The 22,679-nt window shown below is 46.3% G+C and overlaps 1 protein-coding gene across 3 annotated transcripts in view; it reads right to left on the bottom strand.

Moving 5' to 3' along the window:
- Window positions 1-1,056: 1,056 nt before the first annotated feature.
- LOC147019026 (guanine nucleotide-binding protein G(i) subunit alpha-1-like) overlaps window positions 1,057-22,679 on the bottom strand; it is an 82,674-nt gene continuing 61,051 nt past the window's right edge. For all 3 annotated transcript variants that reach the window (XM_085899197.1, XM_085899198.1, XM_085899200.1), the window contains 3 exons: window positions 11,848-11,977; window positions 6,366-6,519; window positions 1,057-2,488 (listed from right to left, as the gene is read on the bottom strand). In XM_085899197.1, the coding sequence (XP_085755323.1) occupies window positions 2,280-2,488; window positions 6,366-6,519; window positions 11,848-11,977 (493 nt within the window). In that variant the 3' untranslated portion in view covers window positions 1,057-2,279. The remainder of the gene's footprint in view (window positions 2,489-6,365; window positions 6,520-11,847; window positions 11,978-22,679) is intronic.

Below are 22,679 nucleotides of genomic sequence, written 5' to 3' on the forward strand. Positions count from 1 at the left end.
CACACACACACACACACACACACACACACACACACACACACACACACACACACACACACACACACACACCTCTACTTCCCCGAAGTGAAATTATTAATGTTTGTACATCTGAGAATCAAGAAACTGACCTCAAACAAGGAAATGAGGCCATTTGGCCCATCATTGCTGTGGTGTACTCTCGGGTTAATTTTTGCTCCAGCTTTAAACATCAATCTTCTTGATGGTTTACTGAAGTCTAAATTACCCGATCTTGATCGGGTGACCCAGCTTGTGTGCAGTACCCAGGCCTGCACAGGAAAAAGCTACCCAGGAGTTCCTGCACATGTTGTGCATTGAAATCATTTATATTTTTAAGTGTTTGTTTGTGCATTTATTTGTGTGTTTGTTCGTGCGTTCATTCGTTTGTACATTATTCTTTCACGGCCGAACCGTAGCACCTTGAGGCCCAACATTTTGGTTGTACGTTCTCGTACTTCGAATCTGGGCGAGGTTTTCAGCTACCATCCCAGGTGAAAATGTTCCAGTTAGAACTATAGTATATGAGAGTATTACTCTCATATACTGTAGTTGGTAACAGGTCCTACTGCAGTAGTCTGCAGAGAATTACTGCAGAAAAGGAATGCTATTTTTTCCTGGGATTTGTTGGCCTTGACCTCCATTTTGATGCCACTAAAGGCCACGATAAAGTATATATTGGGATGTGGGGTCAGGTAGTGCTGCCACCTGCCCACAGGCAAAAGGTGTAACCACCATTAGGCCAATAACTCCAGCCTTCCAATGTCCAAGACGTCCCAAAACCACCGCTGCGAAAAGCTCACCCCACCAGGTTGCCCCTCGAGTGCTATATAAACAACAAACGAAATATAAGAACTTGGATTTGTTAACCGGATGAGCTTTAAACAGCGATTCATGCCCGGGTGACCAGTTTCACCAAGAGAACCTCACTGTTCGAAGGAGAGTGAACTGTGTACGGGCCAAGGAGACGCATCCATGTGAATCGTGGAAAATTTGAAAGTTTCTCTTTTCATAAACTTTGCATTCTTCGACAACAACACAGAAAGCAATCAACTTGTTTATTACGAATTCTAGGAAAGTATCAGACAGAATAAAAATGTTACACAACCGGATGGATTTATTTTCTTGTTAACAAACAGCTACAATAACAACTCGTAGATTACCGGAAATTACCGATGGTAGGTCTGCTTTTTCCCTATACATTGAGGAATTGCATGGCTGGTTGCATAATCTGTATTTTCCTTCATCTGATGCACTCGTGATGTGTTTTGCTGTAACACAACCTCGAATTACAGTGAAACACATGTCCACAGACATCTCTCCCAGCGAAAAGCAGACTTTAACTAGAACAGCACTCGATAGAGCACATACCCCCACCACGTAATGCCTGATCCACGAGAACATATCGGGCCCAATACATTTTTGAAATATCATGCGAAACAGTACCATCTCGTTTTTGGCCCTATCTCTCTCAATGGTGAAGAATCACTTTAAAATTAAATAATTCTCGTATCCAAATGTGAATCTTCACCAAAATCGAAACGATTTGTCCTTGCCACACACCCGACCTATCCACCAAGTTTCGTCCGAATCAATGCACAACTTTTTGAGACATCGTGCTATATATCGTTTATGGCCCTGTCTCTCAATGGTGAAGAATCACTTTAAAAAATTCAAGTAGTCGGATCCGGATCTGGATCGTAACCAAAATCTAAGCAGTTCGTCCTCGTCACACACCGAACCTGTTCACATAATTTCATCCGGATCCGTCCACAACTTTTTTAGATATCCTGCACACAAACAAACAAACAGAAAGGGGTGAAAACATAACTTCCTTCGCCTTCGGTGGCGGAGGTAATAACGACCAATGTAAAATGCTGCAGAATCTCTTTCACTAGAAGGAGATGACTACTCTAAATCGGTGAACAGTCTTCTTGAACTGGAGAACAAATAAAAGTGCCAACATTTAAGTCAACAATATTCTTTTTGAAGCACAAGCAATGAAAGTAGTATCTTGGAGAAAAAAAAACCAACAAAAACAGGGTATCCTTACAAGTAAAGAATTAAAAAATTTGTAAGAGCGGTTGTTAAGCTATACTGTCGTGCAGCATTTAAAGTGCATATTGATGTTTGAATCATGTTGGTTCGAATTGTAATCCATCTTGTATCACAGAATTGTAATCCATCTAGGCTGTAAGCAGGAGATTCAGCGCTTGTGCTTGAAGGTGTAGTATAACTCTCTGTTGGTTTCCATCGACTTCATTTCAGTAGAGACCACATTGAATGAGGTTGTTCAACATTATGTTTTCAGAAACGACCGCGAACACGATCTGCACGTTCTCAGTGTCTGTCGCGCACGTGAAGTGCGTGAACACACGTTGTCTCTTCTCTTTCTCTTCCCTCTCTCTTGATTTGTTGAGATTTTCAAAGCGGGTCTTGATGTAGGCAGAGGCCTCTTCGTACGTATTTTCACCTGTTGATGAATAACGGAGACACGTGTTAGCGGTCACGGTTGTACGCATTGCTAGCATTTCAATGTGGATTTGTTGCCAAGTGGTGAGGACATCCTCCTGTAATTCCAGAGTTTGTGGGTTTTAATCCAACTGCATGTAGCAGAATTAAAGACTTGGAGTTGAAGATTCTGTCTACAACAGAACTCGTCTCAGGAGAATTGCCAAGTTGCTTGTCAGATTGGCAATGAAAACACAAGTGGCTCATAAATGACCTTCAATGAGGGTAAAGGAGGTCGAGGGGGGTGAAATTGGTGCACCCTGCCCCGTTTGCATGACATGGGGCACCAGTCAACTGCAGCCTGTGGCTGACTCTTAAATACCTCAGAGCAACATGGGATGGCCATCGAAATGGTTTACATACAGGGTGTCTCAATAAAACACATTGACGTGTCGCTCTGCCTGTGATACACCAGGATGACAGTTTATAGCTGGGTTGAGATGCCAACCCAGGCAAAGATGCCAACCCAGCTCAGAGGGGGGGTGCACATTTCTCTCTGCTATTCTGCCAGTTATCTCTCGTACTCATTCCTACTCCTACTCTCTTCAACTCCTCCATATTGATACTAAAATTATGACTAAAGACGAACACATTGAGGACAGATGGAGAAAGCAATGCACTTGTTTTAAAGGAAGGACTGTTAATATGTTTGGAATGTTTACTGTATTTCATCAATGTCAGGGATGTTTTCATTTGAAAAGGAATTAATTAATGCATTGAAAACTTCAACGTTACGAAATGAATAAGTGGAACGTATAGGCGCATGTAAGTGGTTACCACTCTGTTTCAAAAATGTCAAATAATGAAGTTTGTTCCATTGCCTTCTCACTACATTTTCCTAAAAGTGTAAGTCTAACTGAGTTCAGAACAAAAAAACCGTATAGCTTAATTACATATATACGAGGTGTGTTCAAAAAGTATCCAACCTTAATTTTTAGTGCGTAAACAAATGAAACTCGGGAGGCGTGGTTTGGTGCACGTATGTAGACGATCCTAATTCGTATGCGTGAATATTTTCCCACCTGCAGAAGCTGTCAGTCGCCGACAGACCGCCGATGAGTGAGGAAGTGTAAGTGAGCGCCGTCGGATTTTCGTTTTTGACAAAATGACGGATCACTGTGGTCTCATCGCCAGTGATCACTGTGTTGAAGAAGTTGGGATCGCTGTTCACAGTCTCCAGCATGTGCTTTGCAATCTCCAAACGGAGTTGCTTCTGCTCGATCATTAGCAGCTTTGGCACGGACTTCTCTGAGATTCTCCTTAAGCCCAAATCCTCAGTCACAATGGAATGAACGGATTTGTTAGCCATCGAACGCCCGCCTCGTCTGCAAGTTCTCTGATCGTGATTCGACGATCCTGCATCAGCAGGGTCCTCACTTGGACAAGGACGATCTTATTTCAGGATGTTGAGGGCTTACCAGAACGTGCTTCACTTTCCACTGATGTGCGACCATCTTTGAAGCGGTTGTACCACTCTTTTGTCTGTGTGGTGCCCATTGCTTCGTTCCCAAAGGCCTGTTGAATCTTGCGGATCGTTTCCACTTGGGAATCACCAAGCTTTACACAAAATTTGATGCAGTAGCGTTGTTCAAGTTTTTCCGTCATTTTGTCAAAAACGAAAATCCGACGGCGCTCACTTACACTTCCTCACTCATTGGCGGTCTGTCGGCGACTGACAGCTTCTGCAGGCGGGAAAATATTCACGCATACGGATTAGGATCGCCTACATATGTGCACCAAACCACGCCTCCCTCGTTTCATTTGTTTATGCACTAAAAATTAAGGTTGGATACTTTTTGAACACACCTCGTATACCGAAATATGATACTTTGAAGAAGGGGTACCTATTCTGATGGTTTTGCGAGTTTTCAATGAAATTACCTAATTTTTCTTTTTTTTCTTTTTTGGCAAAATAAATGAAGGTCATAGTATGTAACTTATTCTAGCAACTAATCTAATAATCAAAATACCAATTTCTGGGATTATTAAGAAATAATACAGACTGTACCCATTTTTTTATTACTGCTCTATTCAGTGACTGTCAGATGCTGAAAAGCACTAAAAGAGAGAAGATTTATCGAACAAATTCTTGGACATAAATTTTCAATTCAATCAATTCTGGGAGTAACAAAAAGCTCTCTAAATTCTCCAAAACTGTTTTAACTGCCTTCTAAATTAATAAAATATTTTTTAAATACCTGGAAAAATATTTTAAATTTTTTTTAAAGAAAATTCATTTTTTAATCAAATTCAAAAAAGTGTGACGTGCAGTCGGACAAAATGCACAATTACTCTAAACCAAAGCCATGCATGTTTTCAATATTTTTTATACCATTATATCTATATCACTGTGCCCCATTTGTAAATAATTTTTAGTGAAAATAATCTGATGCACAGAAGAATAAAAGCATTTTTTTTAAAACGTGACGTGCAGTTGGACATTTGGGTTGGAAAGTTCTGTCAAGCCGCTGTAATTAAGTATCCCCCCGGATCATCTCAATTTTTTTTACATTGATTATTGGTAATAAGTTGAGTAATTTAAGACACGTAAATATGAGTTATTGATAAACTAGTCATTTTGTTAGGGGATTTCATAGTCCCAGGCTCTAAAAGGGCAATAAAACAAGAAAAAAGAAAAAATATGCCAGAATGTGCATATATCATGCGAATCCACCACTGACGGACACAAATGCTGATTTTCTCAGACGGTGGGTGACAACCTTTTGATTAGATGAGAAATTTCATATAGAATGTTTTATATGTTGTATTTTTGCATGGTCTAATATATGTCATATTTGAAGGTGAAACAAGAAAAAAGCCAATACTGGGCATGTATATTCAATAAAAATCCTGTAGATTCAGTAATATACATCATAGACCCATGAACCTATATATTTTAAGGTCCTATGGAACACTGTCTGTGCAATGAACCAAATTTCATGACCAGTAGTAGTCTTTGTGACTTTCAAAAATGCCACTCAAGTCAGGGTATGCCCTAAAATAGGGGTGGTAACCGCTTACATGCACTTAGCCTTTTTCATATTAGTGTAGTGGACATAGCTGGCAGGATAGCCTGGATGTCTACAAGCTTGCCCTTCAGCTGTGTAGGCTGCGTCCGATCCATGAATGAGTTAACCTTAAAGGGCAACTACAAACAGTTTTCCTCGTGAGTTGCAATCATGGCATTGTACAAAAGAGCTTGTATTACTATCACTATCACTAGTTTAATACCAGACTTAATCCAACCTTCTTTTGAGTTCGGCCTTGGGGGAAGTTTGGCCTTCGTCTTTTTACGAACCAGTTGGCCAGACCTGACGTTCAACTGGAGACGATATGGGTGGGAAGATGTAATTTGTTAAGAGTGCCGACGATAACTTGCCAACTCTTTGTGAATGACACAGTGGGATCTCATAACGTCCACCAGCTATAATGCGAGCAGATGGGTCCCCATGCTTAACATTGTTCTGAAGGTTGGTGGACTTTGTAATGATCACCAATCAGACAGTTCATAGTTGGGTGGAAAATCGAACAGTTTCCTACTTCTATGGATGCTTCATATTGCAAGACCAGCCGAGTGACAGCGAGACAGCTGGAAAATGAAGAAACAAATGGCGAGGAGGAGGTGAGATAAAAATTCTTCACACAAAGACATCAGCAAGGGGAAATGGAAAAGTTTTAAAAAGTAACGCGAGGAGAGATAGGAACCTGGATCCAAAGGGAATCAATAGTCAGAATGAGTCAGTATGCAGATCGCGTTTGTGCACACGCACACATCGTGGATGCTCAGAGGATATGAGGACAATGGAATGGAAGGACAAAGCAAACGCATTGCATTTTACCAGTGTATTCTGGGAAGCAGATGGTGAGATTGCTTTGGTGTATCTTCTCTTCAAACAGGTCCTTCTTGTTAAGGAAGAGTATTATGGCCGTGTTCAAAAACCACTTACTGTTGCAGATGGAATCAAACAGTTTAATACTTTCATGCATCCGGTTCTGCAGAGACAAATATCAAGACAGCACACACAAAGTAAAAAAAACGTGGTGATTTTAACAGGTGACATGAAGTCCTTACACACCTTTCATGCATTGTAATTACTTGTTTGCTGTACCCGCACCATACTTGAGCAATCATTTCATTTTGCATGGTATACCATTCTGCCACACATCCGATGTGTGAGACCAATATTAATGGAATCAACAATGATTGTTTAGACCTTGTGTTTTGGATTTATTTTCATGGCATTGATGGTTACAATATGACATTGATGGTTACATCACAAGCATCTATCTATCTTTATATGACTAAAACTCTCATCTTGTATGGGTGTTTGGATATGGACACCCAGCAGGATTAAAAACAAAACCTATCAAAGGGTGGAGGAGCTCCTTGTGAGCCAACGGCCATCCATATCTAGTGCCCAACTGTGTCTGCAGACGTCCTCCTGCAGTTGGGTCACTTCTTATTAGGAGGTTGGTGGCAGGATTTGCACTCCAGCCACCGTAAAACCCTTCATTCCGCAAAACACAAAAAAATCTGAAAACCCACTCCGTGGGAGTACCTCCTGTGCAGCTTCCCTTCGCAGGGCAGCTCACCGGATGACGGGATTGGGGCAAAGCCTTCGGGACCCCCAATCTTTGATAGGAGGGAAACCACGGGGTAACATCCCTGGGTCAGATTGCGGGAGAGTGTGTCGGAGTGGTGCTGAGGTGTCGTCCACCAGACGGCGGTCTCCTTGGGTTAACCTGAGGCGGTCCCTTCGGGTGGGTGCCTGGAATGTCCTATCCCTAAGAGAGGATGATCACCTGTCTCTGTTATCATCTGAGCTCAAGCGTTTGGACATCGGGATTGCAGCTCTCTCTGAGGTTCGGAGACCGGATTGCGGCGAGATAATGGTGGGTGGTTACACCTACTATTGGTCTGGTCGCTTTGATGGTTACCATACCCAAGGAGTTGCTGTAGCTGTGTCCAATAAGCTGACCCCAATGATAATTGAGGTAACACCGGTCAACGAGCGTATTATGAGATTAAGGATTCGTCACTCCTTTGGTGTCATTTCCGTGGTCTCTGTTTATGCTCCGACTGAGGCGAGTGATCTCACCGCGAAGGATGCATTCTACGCCACGCTCGAGTCTGGTTGATCAGTGCCCCAGACGAGATACATTTCTAGTCTTGGGGGATTTCAATGCATCGACTGGAACTGATAGGGATGGTTATGAGGTGTGTGTTGGTCCCCATGGGTCAGGAACTATGAACCAGAATAGCACTAAGTTCCTTGACTTTGCAAGAAGTCATGGACTTAGGGTGGCTGGTTCATGGTTTCAGCGCCCACAAGCTCATCGCTGGACTTGGTATTCCAACGCTGGCGTTGTGGCAAAGGAGATTGACCATGTCCTCATTGACGGTCGTTGGAGGATGATCCAGAACTGCAGGGTCTACCGGAGTGCTCAGTTCCTCAATACTGACCACAGGCTTGTTGTAGCAACTCTAAAGCTGCACCTTAAATCCTGGAGAATGGTACCATCCCAGCCTAGGCTGGATGTTGCCAAGCTCAGGGATGAGAGAGTAGCTGAGGAGTTTGCGAACAGGCTGAGTGGACACTTGGGGGGTCTGGGTGCTTTGGGGGGTCCTGAAGAGTTGTGGAGCGCCTTTAAGACCACCGTCCTTGATGTTGCCGGTGGATGTCTTGGAACTCACCGCAGGGCAAAGAAGAATTTTGTCTCTCAAGGGACACTGGATACCATTGACCAGAGTCGCAGGGCCAGGCTGAATGGCAGAGCTGAGCTGTTCAGAGAGCTGAGGCGTAAAACTGTACGTGCACTGAGGGTGGACAAGGAGGCCTATGTGCGAGGAATCTGTGAGGGGGTGGAGCATCACCTGTGGACAGGTGATTCTCGTCCCGCTTACAGGGGAATTCGCGCATTACGTTCATCCAAGCCCATCCCTCGGAGCACTGCAGTTCGAGCAGAGAGTGGTAGGCTCTTGACAGAGGAGTCCGAAGTGAAGGCCCGCTGGGCCGGTTACTTTGAGCGGTTGTACCAGGCTGATCCCCCAGCTATCGAGTTGGACGTCAAGGGTGTTACAATCCCTGTTGCTGACCCATGAATCAACTGTGGTCCACCTTCGCTTGTGGAAACACGGGCGCGGTGAACCAGTTGAAACGGGGCAAAGCTCCAGGGATTTGTGGCATCCATGCCGAACTTCTCAAGGCTGGTGGAAATGCTGCACTCGTGTCGTTGCATGCAGTTTTATGCTCTGCCTGGAACACAGGCATCATCCTAACTGACTGGAAGAGGGGCCTTGTTGTCCCTCTCTGGAAAGGGAAGGGTGATCGCCAAGACTGCAACTACCGAGGGGTGACGCTGCTCTCAGTGCCGGGCAAGGTCTTTGCTCGGATAATTCTTGATAGGGTTCGCCACCATCTGCTTGAGCACCAGCGTCCAGAGCAGTCAGGCTTTACACCAAAGAGGTCAACGATTGACCGTATCCTTGCCCTTCGTGTCCTCACCGAATGCAGACGAGAGTTTCGGCAGGGACTGCTTGCAGCCTATGTTGATCTCTGTAAAGCGTTCGATTCAGTGAATCGGGATGTCCTCTGGAGGATTCTTGGTCTTCGTGGGGTGCCACCAAAACTGATCGATCTGATGTCTGAACTCTACTCTGGTTCTGAGAGTGCTGTGAAGTGTGGTGGTACCACCTCTGACTTATTTCCAGTTGTTACTGGAGTTCGTCAGGGATGTGTAATTGCCCCCACACTTTTCAGCACTTGTATGGACTGGATTTTAGGGAGGATGTCGGAGAGATGAAGTTGCGGTGCATCGTTTTGGAATGTCAAGATCTCGGACCTTGATTTTGCAGATGATGCAGTCATCTTTGCGGAGACTTTAGACATCCTTTTGGGGGCCCTCGAGGTGCTGAATGAAGAGTCGGAGCCGCTGGGATTACGGGTTTCTTGGGTCAAAACTAAGATCCAGGCTTTCGGTGACATCTTGGATGCTGCTGTCCTGTCTGTGTCTGTTTGTGGTGAGGATGTTGAGGTCGTGGAGAGATTCACTTACCTTGGCAGTGATATTCATGTCTCTGCTGGCTGCGAGTCAGAGGTCAATAGACGTCTGGGTCGGGCCTGGGGAGTCATGGATTCACTGGATCATGGGGTGTGGCGCTGCCGGGACCTGTGCGGGAGGACGAAAGTCCGAGTCTTCAGGTCCTTGGTACTTCCAGTCTTGCTCTATGGGTGCGAGACTTGGACTCTGACCAAGGATCTGAGACGGAGACTTAATTCCTTTGGTACCAGGTGTCTTCGGAGAATCCTTGGCTATCGCTGGTCGGATTTTGTGTCCAACGAGCGGTTGCTGAGAGAGACTCAGATGAGATTTGTTACCTGCATAGTCCGTGAGCGTCAGTTGCGGCTGTATGGACATGTGGCTCGTTTTCCTGATGCTGATCCTGGTCACCAGATTCTCTCAGCGAGGGAGTCTCATGAGTGGAGGAGGCCAGTGGGCCGACCACGTGCCTCATGGTTGCAGCAGGTTGACCACCATCTCAAGGAGATGGGGATGGACCTGGCATCTGCCTGGGGGATGGCCAGATGGAGGCCCATGGAGTACCGACGGAAAGTGGACGCAGCGACGCGCTGTTCTGGCACATGCTCCCATACCTGACCTGACATCTTGTATATATGTATGTATGTATGTATGTATGTTCCCGAAATACAGCCAAAACGGTACACGATAACGCAAAACATTTCAGCCCACATTACTCACCATTCACCTGCTGTGTGCAGTATCGAGTTTCGTTAAAATCGGGCAATGAAAAAATTATTAAATAATCAATTCCCAATTCAGTCAAGTACTCTTCTGGAGAATTTGATCAATGGAAACAACCTCAGCGGTATAGTTCGCTGGAGCTATCTTTTTTTTTCTTGAAATGATTTATTTTAAAATCTCAAACATTTAGTTTTGACAAAGAACGATTTATTTTTAAGCATGAAATAAACATCGCCATTTTGATCTAATACTTCCGTGTTCATTAATAAATAAAATTGTGTTTAGAAGATTACGCACAATAATTTCTGACTTTTTTCTCTCTGTTTTTTTTTTTTTTCCACATTCACGCGCAATATCAAGTTTCGTTCAAATCGGGCAACGAAAAAAATTATTTAAAAAAATTAATTCCCGATTCAGTCAAGTACTCCGGGATTATTTGATCAATGCAAACAACCTCAGCAGCATAGTTCGCTGGAGCTATCTTTTTTTTTTTTAGAAATGATTTCTTTATCAACCGCTGTCACAACAGGAATCCAATGGGTTCACGGGTCGTCTAGTTCTTACGAAAATGGAGCAAAGGTGGATGTCACTGAAACTCCAAAATTGACATGTGGTGGAAATAGCGCCACCTTTGGTGGTAGCCAGTATTACAAATCAAATACCTTTGGCGTATGATAAAAATTATAAAGTGCATTTCCAAGACTGTGCCACAGCACTCTGCCCACCGACAGTGGGCCAGGAAGCGTACTCCCATCTGGAGGGTGGGGGTGCCTGCTAGTCTAATTAAATGAGATTCACTGGTGACAGTAAAATACACCTCAATTGAATCACAGGGAGACTGAATCGACAATGGAAAGATCGAGGCAGTATTTGTGACTTGGTGGGCTGGCAGAATGGCCTTTGCCAGAGAGGTATGCATGCTCACCTTTGGGCTGTTTAACCAGGGTTTGAAACGAAATTAGTCCCAGCTATAAACTGTCATCCTGGTGTTTCACAATCAGGGTGATGCATCAATTTGTGCCATCCGTCGGATCGATATTTAACTGGAGGACCTGTCTGCCAGCACGAGTCGTCGGTGAACAATAAAGGTCCCTCCATATCTTTAACAAAGAGTAGACGAATCATCACCGCGCCACCCAGGTCAAATTAAAAATTCCTACTCTTACTGACTGCTGGGAAGGCAATGGCAAACCACCCAGCCTAATCTTTACCAAGAGACTGTTTTGGTGGAAACAAATGTTCTACACAGAATATGGTACACATTGCTGCTGCTGCTGCTGCTGCTGCTGATGATGATGATGATGATGATGATGATGATGATGATGATGATGGACTTGAACCTGGGATCCCAGCTTCACAAGCTATGTGCTTTGATGGAAATGCCCAAACAGGTCTGCAAAGGATGGTCAGGTCATGGAATGTGGAGGTCATGGAATGTGCTCCCTCTGCACAACAGGTCCACTTATTGTGACTGAGTGACAAGTACAAGGTTATTAAATGACTCTATTGCCAAGTTTAGTGCTCACAGTTGAATAAAAAAGGTAATGTACTCCTCACCATTTCTTCATCTTCTGCGAGGACCAAGTCGTAAGCACTCATAGCAACACAAAAAATAATGGCTGTCACTCCTTCAAAACAATGAATCCACTTTTTTCGTTCTGACCGTTGTCCTCCCACGTCAAACATCCTAAAAAATAACAATAAAAAAAAACACAGATGACATCTTTACGTACAGAATATGCACGGAGATTTTGTGATCATGGAAATCCATTAAAAGTATCTTGTTCCAATTCCACTTCGAGTCAAGAAACATTCCATTATTGTAAGTGCATTGGTAAGAATTCAACGTAGTAGAGGTGCGTGCAAAGCTTTGATAATTAATTAGATACTAATTTTGCATTAATAAGCTACATACTTCATATTTTATTTTTCCTTTTATATTTATCTGAGCACAAAGGAATTTAACACATTTCCTTTTTTTATTTAAGACTAGCAAGTACAACCCATCACTTCACTGATGGTGGTGTGAAGGGGAGGGGGTGGAGAAAGAGAAAGGGAGAGAGAGGGGGGAGGGGACGCAGAGAAGAAGGAGGGCATGGATGGGCAGGGAGGAAGGGGAGAAGAGCGAAGAAGGGAGGTGGGGAGAGAAACGCCTCACGAAACGTTGCTATACACTTTGGAAGGGAGGGGTATGAGAGAGAGAGACAGACAGACAGACTGACAGTGAGCGAGACAGTGAGAGAGCGACAGACCACGAGAGAGAGAGAGAGAGAGAGAGAGAGAGAGAGAGAGAGAGAGAGAGAGAGAGAGAGAGAGAGAGAGAGAGAGAGAGAGAGAGAGAGAGAGAGACAGACAGACAGACAGAGGTGTGAGAGGAGAGTGCTGCATTTTATTAGGAGGGAGGAGGGGACAGATAGAGAGAGAGTGGGGGGAGGTAGGAGGGAAAAATAAAAGATATAGGTGAGGGGTGGATGTGGCGTTAGCAAAGAGAGTGATATGTTATGCTAAATGACCGAACACAGATAAAATAAAATCTCATGTCAGAATAGCTGTACACACTGTTATGTAATGTTAACCACTGGCACATCTGCAAGAACTTTGATATCCCAGTTCTAGAAAATTCATGGGAACATTAACCAAAAGCATGGACTGAAAACATGGAAGTACCACTCACATACGACCTAATGATCCCATCGAGCGTGAACATCGAAAACAAAGCATTGCGACCAGATATCATGCTTAGGTACAAAAAAGAGAGAAGAAGGCATTGCTAATTGAGGTGTTGATGCCAGTGATTTTGGACTAAACGATGCAGAAATCAAGAAAATGACTAAATACCAAGACCTCAAGGAGGAAGTGAAAAGATCCTGGAAGCTGAAGAATGCCAAAGTTGTACCAATGATAGTTGGAGCTACGGGAATGAAAACGAAGAACCTCACAGAAATATTAATATCCCTGGGAATATTATTACAAACAAACTACAGTTGGAAGCTGTCCGGGGCTCAGCGATGATCCTGAAAAGAGCCCTCGACACAAAACTTTGAGAACAGAAAACTTCACACCTTGGTCCATGAATCGTGACCCCCTTACCCAAATGAAGGTGGATACTTTGAGCCCGCCCTGGGAGGACTCCATTCCACATTCTTAAACCCACATATGTACACACACACACACACACACACACACGGAAGTGGATACTTTGAGACCTGGGAGGGCTCCAATCCACTTGGATTGGAAAGCTGTATATGGAGATATCGATCAATGACCAATAACACACACATACATACATACACACACACACACACACACACACACACACACACACACACACACACACACACACACTTTGAGACCTGGGAGGGCTCCAATCCACTTTCTGAAAGCTGTATATGGAGATATCGATCAATGACCAATAACACACACACACACACACACACACACACACACACACACACACACACACACACACACACACACACACTTTGAGACCTGGGAGGGCTCCAATCTGTGGTGGAGTCTGCAGGCCTACGGGGAAGGGCATGGTGGTGTGGGAGTGGTTATCGTATCTGCAAGGGATATAAGGTGTGGGCGCCGCCTGAGGCGTCGTAGGAATGCAGTAGTCGAACGCGGCTTGTGCGTGTGCATACGTAATAAAGGGGAGCCGCGGGCAGAGTACGCCCGCGCTCGCGCTTGTGCAGCACAGCCCGGCTCGACTGTTCCTCCGCTCGTGTCTGCCTGCTAAGCATCTTCCATTCAGTACATTACAGTTGGCGACGAGGATCTTCGGATGGGCGTGTGCAGGGCGGCAAGTAACCTGGGCGGTTCCAAGCTACGGAGCCAAGGGTCTCGCCAGCACGAGCATGGCAGAAGGTCGGGGCACGGCGCACGGACGCGTACCCGTGTTCCGGAGAGATGAATTCGAGTTGTTTTCTGAGCAGTTAGGTTGCTACTTTCGTGCGAATGATGTAGACGATGAAGAGAAACGCAAGGCGATCTTGCTCGCCTCGCTATCAACGGAGCACTACCGGCTGCTGAGTGATTTGGTGGCTCCAAATAGGCCCAGTGATGACGTGCTATCCTTTCAGGACATCGTGGCGAAAATGAAGACCCACTTGGCACCAGAGAAGTCGTTACATCTCGCACGGTTCCAGTTCGATCATCTCGCTAAGGGTGGCGAGGAGCGCGTTGCGGACTTCGTAGCACGGGTGAAGCATTCGGCTGTGCCGTGCAAATTCACGACGGAGGAGCGTCCGGCACGGCTCAGAGATCGTTTTATTTCTGGTCTGCGAGACGCAAAGATGGTAGCAGCCATCCTGCGGTTGACCGACATCACTTTCGACTCGGCGGTCGCGACTGCTTTGTCTGTCGAGCAGACACTCACGGATGTCCGCACCATTGCTGGCCAGGACGTAATGAGTAGCTCCAGCTGGGGCATGTCGGCTAATCCCGAGGTCCACGCGGTGACCGCACAAGTGCCGCAGGTCGCGCAGCCCGGAGTCCGCGCGATGGCTCAAGTGCCGCAGGTGGCACGCACGCCTAGCGGTGCAGGACGAGGGCGCGCACCGCAGCACGGTCGCACCGGGAGTGAAGGGGCACCGCAGCACGGTCGCACCTGGAGCGAAGAGGCTTTCCGGGGGTGCTGGGGGTGTGGGGGTCCGCACCTGCGACAAATGTGCCCGTATAAGAACACCGTGTGTTTGCATTGTCACAAGGTGGGACATTTGAAGCGTGTGTGTCGGATGGCGGGGGCCTCCGTTGGGGTCTTGGATGACGAAGTGCGGGAGGACCCCAGTGACCTGGAGATCGGCCTGCAACCGGGGCATGATGATGCCGGCGAGCCGGAGCAGGAGATGCAACCACGGTCGAGTCTGTTTTCCGTTGGTTCGGAGATGACGACGCCTTTCACGGTGGAGGTCGAAGTGAATGGCCAACCGACTGTGTTTTGCGTGGATACCGGGGCTGCGGTGTCGATCATGGGTGAGCAGGCGGCTCGTGGTCTTCGCGGTATTCGCCTGGTCAAGACGGCCTTGTCGTTATACACGTACACCGGTGAAGCGATTGCACCGCTTGCGAGGGCCGACGTCTCAGTGCGCTACCGAGATCGACGCGCCCGGCTCTCGGTGTTCGTTGTACGAGGGGAGGGGCCCGCCCTTTTGGGTCGGGACTGGCTGGCGCACCTCAGACTGGATCTCCGGTTCGTACCTCCAGATGTGCCAGTGCTCTCTTCGAGGCCTTCGTCGAGTACCGAGGGCGAGGCTCTGGCGGCGGGGGCCGCGTCGATGCAGCGGGAGCGACTGTTCTTTGCTGCCTGCGGCGGTGATGTGCGGTTCGGGAGCGGCGAGAGCCGTATCAGCTCTCGCGATGAGTTCCCGCGCTTCGCTCGCGATGAGTTCCCGCGCTTCGGCAGCGTTCGTGAGGCAATGCGCGTCGGTGTTGTTCAGGCAGCTTCAACAGGTGGCGGTGAGCCCGTGGCGTTAAAGGGAGTCGCGAGTCACAACATCGAGTCGACAACCAAGAAACGGACTCGTCATGTGGGTTGTGGGTTGTTGTTCATGGCATATGTGTTTTTCCTTGCTCTCGTGATGCAGTTTAACGTTGTTGAAATAAATGCCAGCAGTTCTCGTGTGAAAGTGGATTTGGCGGAGATCAGTCAATGGGGTTGGTGTTATGATCAATGTGATGTGAGGGCTTTGGGAGCAGTGGTGGCGAATAAAAAGGTTGGGTTGGCCTTCCATTGTCCCGGGCCGCAGGTAGTTGCTTTGTCATGTGCTGGGAGTTTATCAAGAGACCGCGCTGTACAGAAAAATGAGTTTGCAATGCTTCGAGTGATGTTCGTAGTGATTTATAACGAGCCTATGATTGAAGTGTGGTTTAAATGGAATTGCGGCCGTCTAGCTGCCATGTGGGTCTCGGAGATCGACTCGGAACCAAGACTGGTGCACTGGTCGGTCGGGGAAGGGCATGGTGGTGTGGGAGTGGTCGGAGTGGTCATCGTATCTGCAAGGGATATAAGGTGTGGCCGCCGCCTGAGGCGTCGTAGGAATGCAGTAGTCGAACGCGGCTTGTGCGTGTGCATACGTAATAAAGGGGAGCCGCGGGTAGAGTACGCCCGCGCTCGCGCTTGTGCAGCACAGCCCGGCTCGACTGTTCCTCCGCTCGTGTCTGCCTGCTAAGCATCTTCCATTCAGTACATTACACAATCCACTTTCTGAAAGCTGTATATGGAGATATCAATCAATGACCAATAACACACACACACACACACACACACACACACACACACACACACACACACACACACACACACACACACACACACTTTGAGACCTGGGAGGGCTCCAATCCACTTTCTGAAAGCTGTATATGGAGATATCAATCAATGACCAATAACACACACACACACACACACACACACACACACACACACACACACACACACACACACACACACACACACACACACACACACACCAGTGCCAAAAGCCATCGTGGTAATACAGTTTACATACACACAAATGTGAAAATGTACACGCATATCAAGTAAATAATAACGACAAACAAACATTTACCCTGAAACAGCGTTCTTTGAAAGAGGATTTAAAGTGGGTAATTCACGAAATTCAATTCAAAAATGTACCAAGCCACAGAACACAAGATGTCGATCTATACTTTATGCCTTCACAGCAAGAACAAACATGGTGAACACCTGGTCAGATGGACCTTATCTTGCCAAAACAAAGTTTTGCAAGATATGAGTCAGCTTGTATGTTTTTTTTTATCTTGCCAAAACAAAGTTTTGCAAGATATGTTAGTCAGCTTGTATGTTTTTTTTTTGTAGTTTTTTTTTTGTTTGTCTGTAATCACGTATTAAAAATTCTGCAGAGCACAGTTATCATTGGAAATTTTTGTAACTTCGCATATCAGAGGCCTATAGAGGTCCCTTTCAGCGCATAAAATTTTGAAGGTCAAGGTCAAAGGTCAAGGTCACTTTGTCGCAAATCAGGGGAGTCGATGAAACCCTTATGTTTTGAGTAATTTTGATCGGATCGTCTTCAAACTTCATGGGAATATAGTTCATGGTCTGGCGCTCAGCTGATTAAATTTTGGTGGCGATTGGCCTTGACCTTCATGGTTAGCGCCTGAGGTCAAACATATTTGACCCCAAGGTCAAATTTTCAAGTTTTAGGAACCATATTGTGTAGTACCTCAAATTGAACACCTCGATGAGTGCTTTCTAGATATGTCAAGCTTGAGACATTATGACGTCATTTGGTGACGTTATGAGGCAAAAGCATATTTTTCATGGTTACTCTGTAGAACGATTCTCATTGGAATCTCTCGTAGGCAGATATTCCTCAAGGAGTCACTCCTGGTGGATAGCAGCTTTGTTCACCTCAGTGTGACCTTAAAGAAGTCACACGTGGTCACCTTTTGGCAAGATAGGGGTCATCCTGCGGGTGACATTGGTTTTTTTTGTTTGTTTGTTTGTTTGTCTGTAATCACGTATAAAAAATTCTGCAGAGCACAGTTATCATTGGAAATTTTTGTAACTTCGCATATCAGAGGCCTATAGAGGTCCCTTTCAGTGCACAAAATTTTGAAGGTCAAGGTCACTTTGTCGCAAATCAGGGGAGTCGACGAAACCCTTATTTTTGCAGTAATTTTGATCGGATCGTCTTCAAACTTCATGGGAATATAGTTTATGGTCTGGCGCTCAGCTGATTAATTTTTGGTGGCGATTGGCCTTGACCTTCATGGTTAGCACCTGAGGTCAAACATTTGACCCCAAGGTCAAATTTTCAAGTTTTAAGAACCATATCGTGTAGTACCTCAAATTGAACACCTCGGTGATTGCTTTCTGGATATGTCAAGCTTGAGACATTATGACGTCATTTGGTGACGTTATGAGGCAAACACATATTTTTCATGGTTACTCTGTAGAACGATTCTCATCGGAATCTCTCATAGGCAAATATTCCTCAAGGAGTCGCTCCTGGTGGATAGCAGCTCTGTTCACCTCAGTGTGACCTTAAAGAAGTCACACGTGGTCACCTTTTGGCAAGATAGGGGTCACCCTGCGGGTGACATTGTTTTTTTTGTTTTTGTAATATGTATCGATGTCGAAGAGAGAGGTGGATTATAAATGGAGATCGCACAAAGTGATCCTTGCACATTTTCAGTGGATAAGACACCTCCCGAGGCACTGCACTGCACGGCACCGTGGTACCCAACAAAGGCGGAAACGCACATCAAATCGATGTGAAATTGAAAGCAGGTGTACTTTTCCCCAAAATGAACAACCAAGCAGCTTGGAGAGCACGAGGCAAGTAGCTTAAGCATTCAAGCAAGCACTCCAACGAAACGGTCGATGTGAAAGGACTCCCTTGGCACGCAACTGGTAACCACCGAACCGTCATATTCATCATACACCTCCCGGAGACCCCGAAATGTCCGAATTGGACAAATGAACACTTTTCTTGGAGTTGGAACTGCTTGTAAGTTCGATTCTGGAACTTAAATTTTGCAATTCGTTTTAGTTTAAGAGATACTCGTGGAGAATGCACATGCGGAAATGAAATAAAACAACAAACATTGACATCTCTGGGCATTTATAAACATTGCAATGTACCCCCAGCGATTTATAGCGATGATGAACAGGTGGTTGCAAATTGTGACCTGTTCCAAGTCAAGGTAGGGTTGAGCAGGTCAAACACATGGCGGCTTCAGACCCCAGTGAGGTTACCCAGGAAACGCCTTCAGACCCCAGACAGCGAGGTGGCCGAGGATCACCCGATGAAGGATATAATTAAATAAGACCATTAATTATCTTCAAAACTCAAAATGGATGTTTTAATTAACCCAAACACTCAATTTTCACTCAGGCACTTCCTTGGAGTTTTCTTCGTATGCATGCAAAGTTTCAGGCTTCTAGGTCTTATGGTTTTGGAGTTATGGAGGAAACACACACACTGACACACACACACTGCCTTTTATTAGTATAGACTAGAAGCACCCGCTCCCTACGGGAGCCGTCAAGGGGGTCATGTTATTATATTTATGTCTATTTTACTCCAAGGGGTCCCAGGATTACACACCCAAAAAATGGTTGCGATCGGTTCAGACGTTTTTGCGGTACCTGGGAACAGACAGACGGTGAATTATAGTAAGATGATAGTGGTGGAAGAAATGGACGACAGATGGTGAGAGGTCAGCACACCGGCACAAGAGCAGGGGGGAACAGGAGGACGAGGGATGGATATACTGTACATGCAGAATCGTGTCTGTGCAGAGGAGACTGCAGGTGGGAAAATGGGGAGATCAAGCAAAATTTTTGGTTTCAGACCAGGTCACTCCACCTTGGACATGCTGCTTCTACTCACCCAACAATGGATGGAGGCCCTCATTGTCAGGCATGAGATCAGAGCCGCCTCTCGATATATTGTTATGAATCTGGCAGCCATGAGCACGCAACATACAGGTCCTATAGAACAGTTATATCGGTAAGTTTGTGTTTTTTTAGTTAGGGTCCCCGTCCCTCATTAATGGGTGAATAAATGTACATGCGTTGCGAGTTATTTTAATAGTTGGGATTTTTACATCACTCAACTACGGCTACTACATCTCCAACTACAACAACAATGCCATCTTCGCTCTCACAGCGACAACCCTCTGCTCCGGGCATTCTCCGCGCGCTCGCTGGTATGCGGGCGTGTTCGGAATTTGTTCGAGGATGGAATTCCATTCCCAAATATGGTCATGAACCGGTTCGCTTGGCTGTGTGCCAAATAAGAGAATGCATCGTGTCCCACTCACTGAGGACGGGCCACGCCTGAGCGAACCGCGCCCGAGACCGAGCCACGCCTGAGCGAACCGCGCCTGAGAGCAATAAAAAGGAACGGAGAGCAAAGAATCGGGGGGATCTGCTGGAGACAGAGAGGAAGAATTGGCACCCGTTCAAAACGCATCTCTCAAGGCTGGGCGAAAGGCATCTCGTCGCTGGCGTGCTCTGGTTCTCGGCTCGTCTTGTGGCTGGCGTGGTCTGCGTCTGGTACCCTGGTTCCTCCTTGGCCGACTGGTGCTCCGAGAAGATGCAGACTACGAGCCGAGCGGCGCGGCCAGGTAGCCTGCTATTTTCTCATCCCTCAGCTCATCTTCCCTCCGAGCTGAAGGGATAATAAAGACCATTTTGGGTCCGTTTCTTTTGGGTGTGCGTCTGTGTGTGGGCCCGTCTTTAAGTAGGAATTGTTCAAGTGCTTGTGTGTAAATTTGCATTCTCTATTAGTCGTGATAACTCTGCCCTTACGTGCTTCCCTCGTTTCCCCGATTACTGTGAATAAATTCCCCATTTGTTAAATGTATCAGCTCGCTTCTGTGTTTCTTCCATTAGCTTAGCATGGTTCGTGTTGGTGAATTACAAAGGCTGTTGCCGCTGTAAATGTACATTTGGACCGACGGAACTTCGGCAACCATCCGCTTGGGTTGCGCACGGGTCGGGCACGCTAACGGCTCGACTTGTACGAGGGCCGTCGAGGGTGGGAATACTCGGTAACTCGCCACGTGGATCTCTAGGTATTTTGAAGACTGGCAAATAACCCTGTACCACGTGGTGGAATTATTGACGATTCACGGTCCGGTAAGGGACCCATACCTGTCGGAGTTTTCCAAGAGGTACGATCTAGATTCCGGGTGTTCAGTAGAGTCGACCCTACTGCTCCACCTAGCGGTCGTGCTCGCAGCCGATACCCGGCTCCGCAACAATATCTCATGCTTTTGATACAGTCTGGCATCCTGCCTTACTCTCCAAACTCTTTGCCTATGGTATCCAAGGTCAACTCCACGCATGGCTTACTGATGTCCTCTACGCTCGTAGCCAGCGTGTAGCACTCACCGGAATCCTTTCATATCTTCTCACTGTCAAGGCTAGAGCGCAGTGTTCTGAACCCAGTCCTATTCCTAATCTTCATAAATGAGCTCTCTGACTCTCTGGAAAATCCACTTTATCTATTTGCTGATTAACTCACCCTCTGCTGTGACATCCTTCACGCAGGCAGCAGTCTCTTCCCCATCTCCAGACCTTAACAAAATCACAAGCTGGTCAAACACTTGGAATACGTCTTTCAATCCTGACATATCTCACACTCTCATTATCTCTTCCGAAAGGACCGTCTGGCAAATCCTCTCGAGGAAGTTCAATCATTTAAACTCCTGGTCCCACTATCAGCCTTGATCTTTCTTGAGCAAACCACATTTAAAATTTTCCTCCAAAGCCAGCTGCTAAATGGGCATCCTCTATCATACAAAATCCTTCCTTGGCACACCGGAACTCTTATCCACATATAACGCCTTCATCCACAGATTGATGGAGTACTGCTCTCCCCTCTGGGCTGGATACCCTGCCTCACATCTTGCTTACCTTGACGCTGTGGTGACCAAGGCCTTCAAGATCAGTGGAATCTCTCGTGATGAGGCTGAGGTTATGAGCCGATCAGTTCACTATCCCAGACAGGTCGGTGGTCTCTATATTCTACCGCCTCCTTTCTGGTCATGCACCCTCTGCTCTTTAGATGCTTTGTCGCCCTACTCCCCTCCCTTCCAGGTTTCTGCAGAGCACACACGATCCACCATCAAACCCCGTCTGGTGAAACCACCTAAATCCAGGATCACTGCTCACCTCCATTCATTTTTTCCTCTTTTTCCCACCTGTGGAACCAACTTCCATATCCTCTTCAACCTCATTCTTCTCTCCAGGTCTTCAAGACAGCTTTTCACCACCATCTCAGATCGTCCCCAATCCAAAACCATGATCTTTTCCACTCTCGTTAACCTACCCCCAACCCCACCCCAATCCCTCGTTCCAGTTTTCCCTCCTCAGAGTTTCCTTCTGTATCCATCTTGTCCACCCCAAGCATCCTTTCTTGCCCCCCATTCCTCCCCACACCCATTGTTTGGCTGCCTCCCTCTGTCTTGAACTTCAACTCTGCTGTTGGTGTTTCCCCTCTCTCTCTGCTATTCCTTTGTCCTGTTGGGTCCTGATCCGTTCAGTGTACAAGTACTAGCTCTTCCACGAGCCTCGACTTTGTATAGAAAGAAAAAAAACAAGTCATCACGGATGACTATAGGGGGACCACATGAAATTGCGGATGGTCACCATTTTACCTCTGCCGCGAAAGGTGGACGGAGGTTATGTTTTCACCCACGTTTATCTGTCTGTTTGTCTGTGAGCAGGATATCTAAAAAAAGATATAGACAGATTCAGACAAAACTTGGTGGACAGGTTGGATGTGTGACAAGGACGAATTGGTGAAATTTTTAGTGAAGATCTGAATCTAGATCCGGACACTAAAAATTTGAAGTGCTTCTTCACAATTGAGAGATAAGGCCGAAAACGA

Source organism: Eptatretus burgeri, chromosome 10, assembly GCF_056783735.1.
Source record: "Eptatretus burgeri isolate ZD-2024b chromosome 10, Ebu_testis_v1, whole genome shotgun sequence".
In the NCBI taxonomy this organism is placed as follows: domain Eukaryota; kingdom Metazoa; phylum Chordata; class Myxini; order Myxiniformes; family Myxinidae; genus Eptatretus; species Eptatretus burgeri.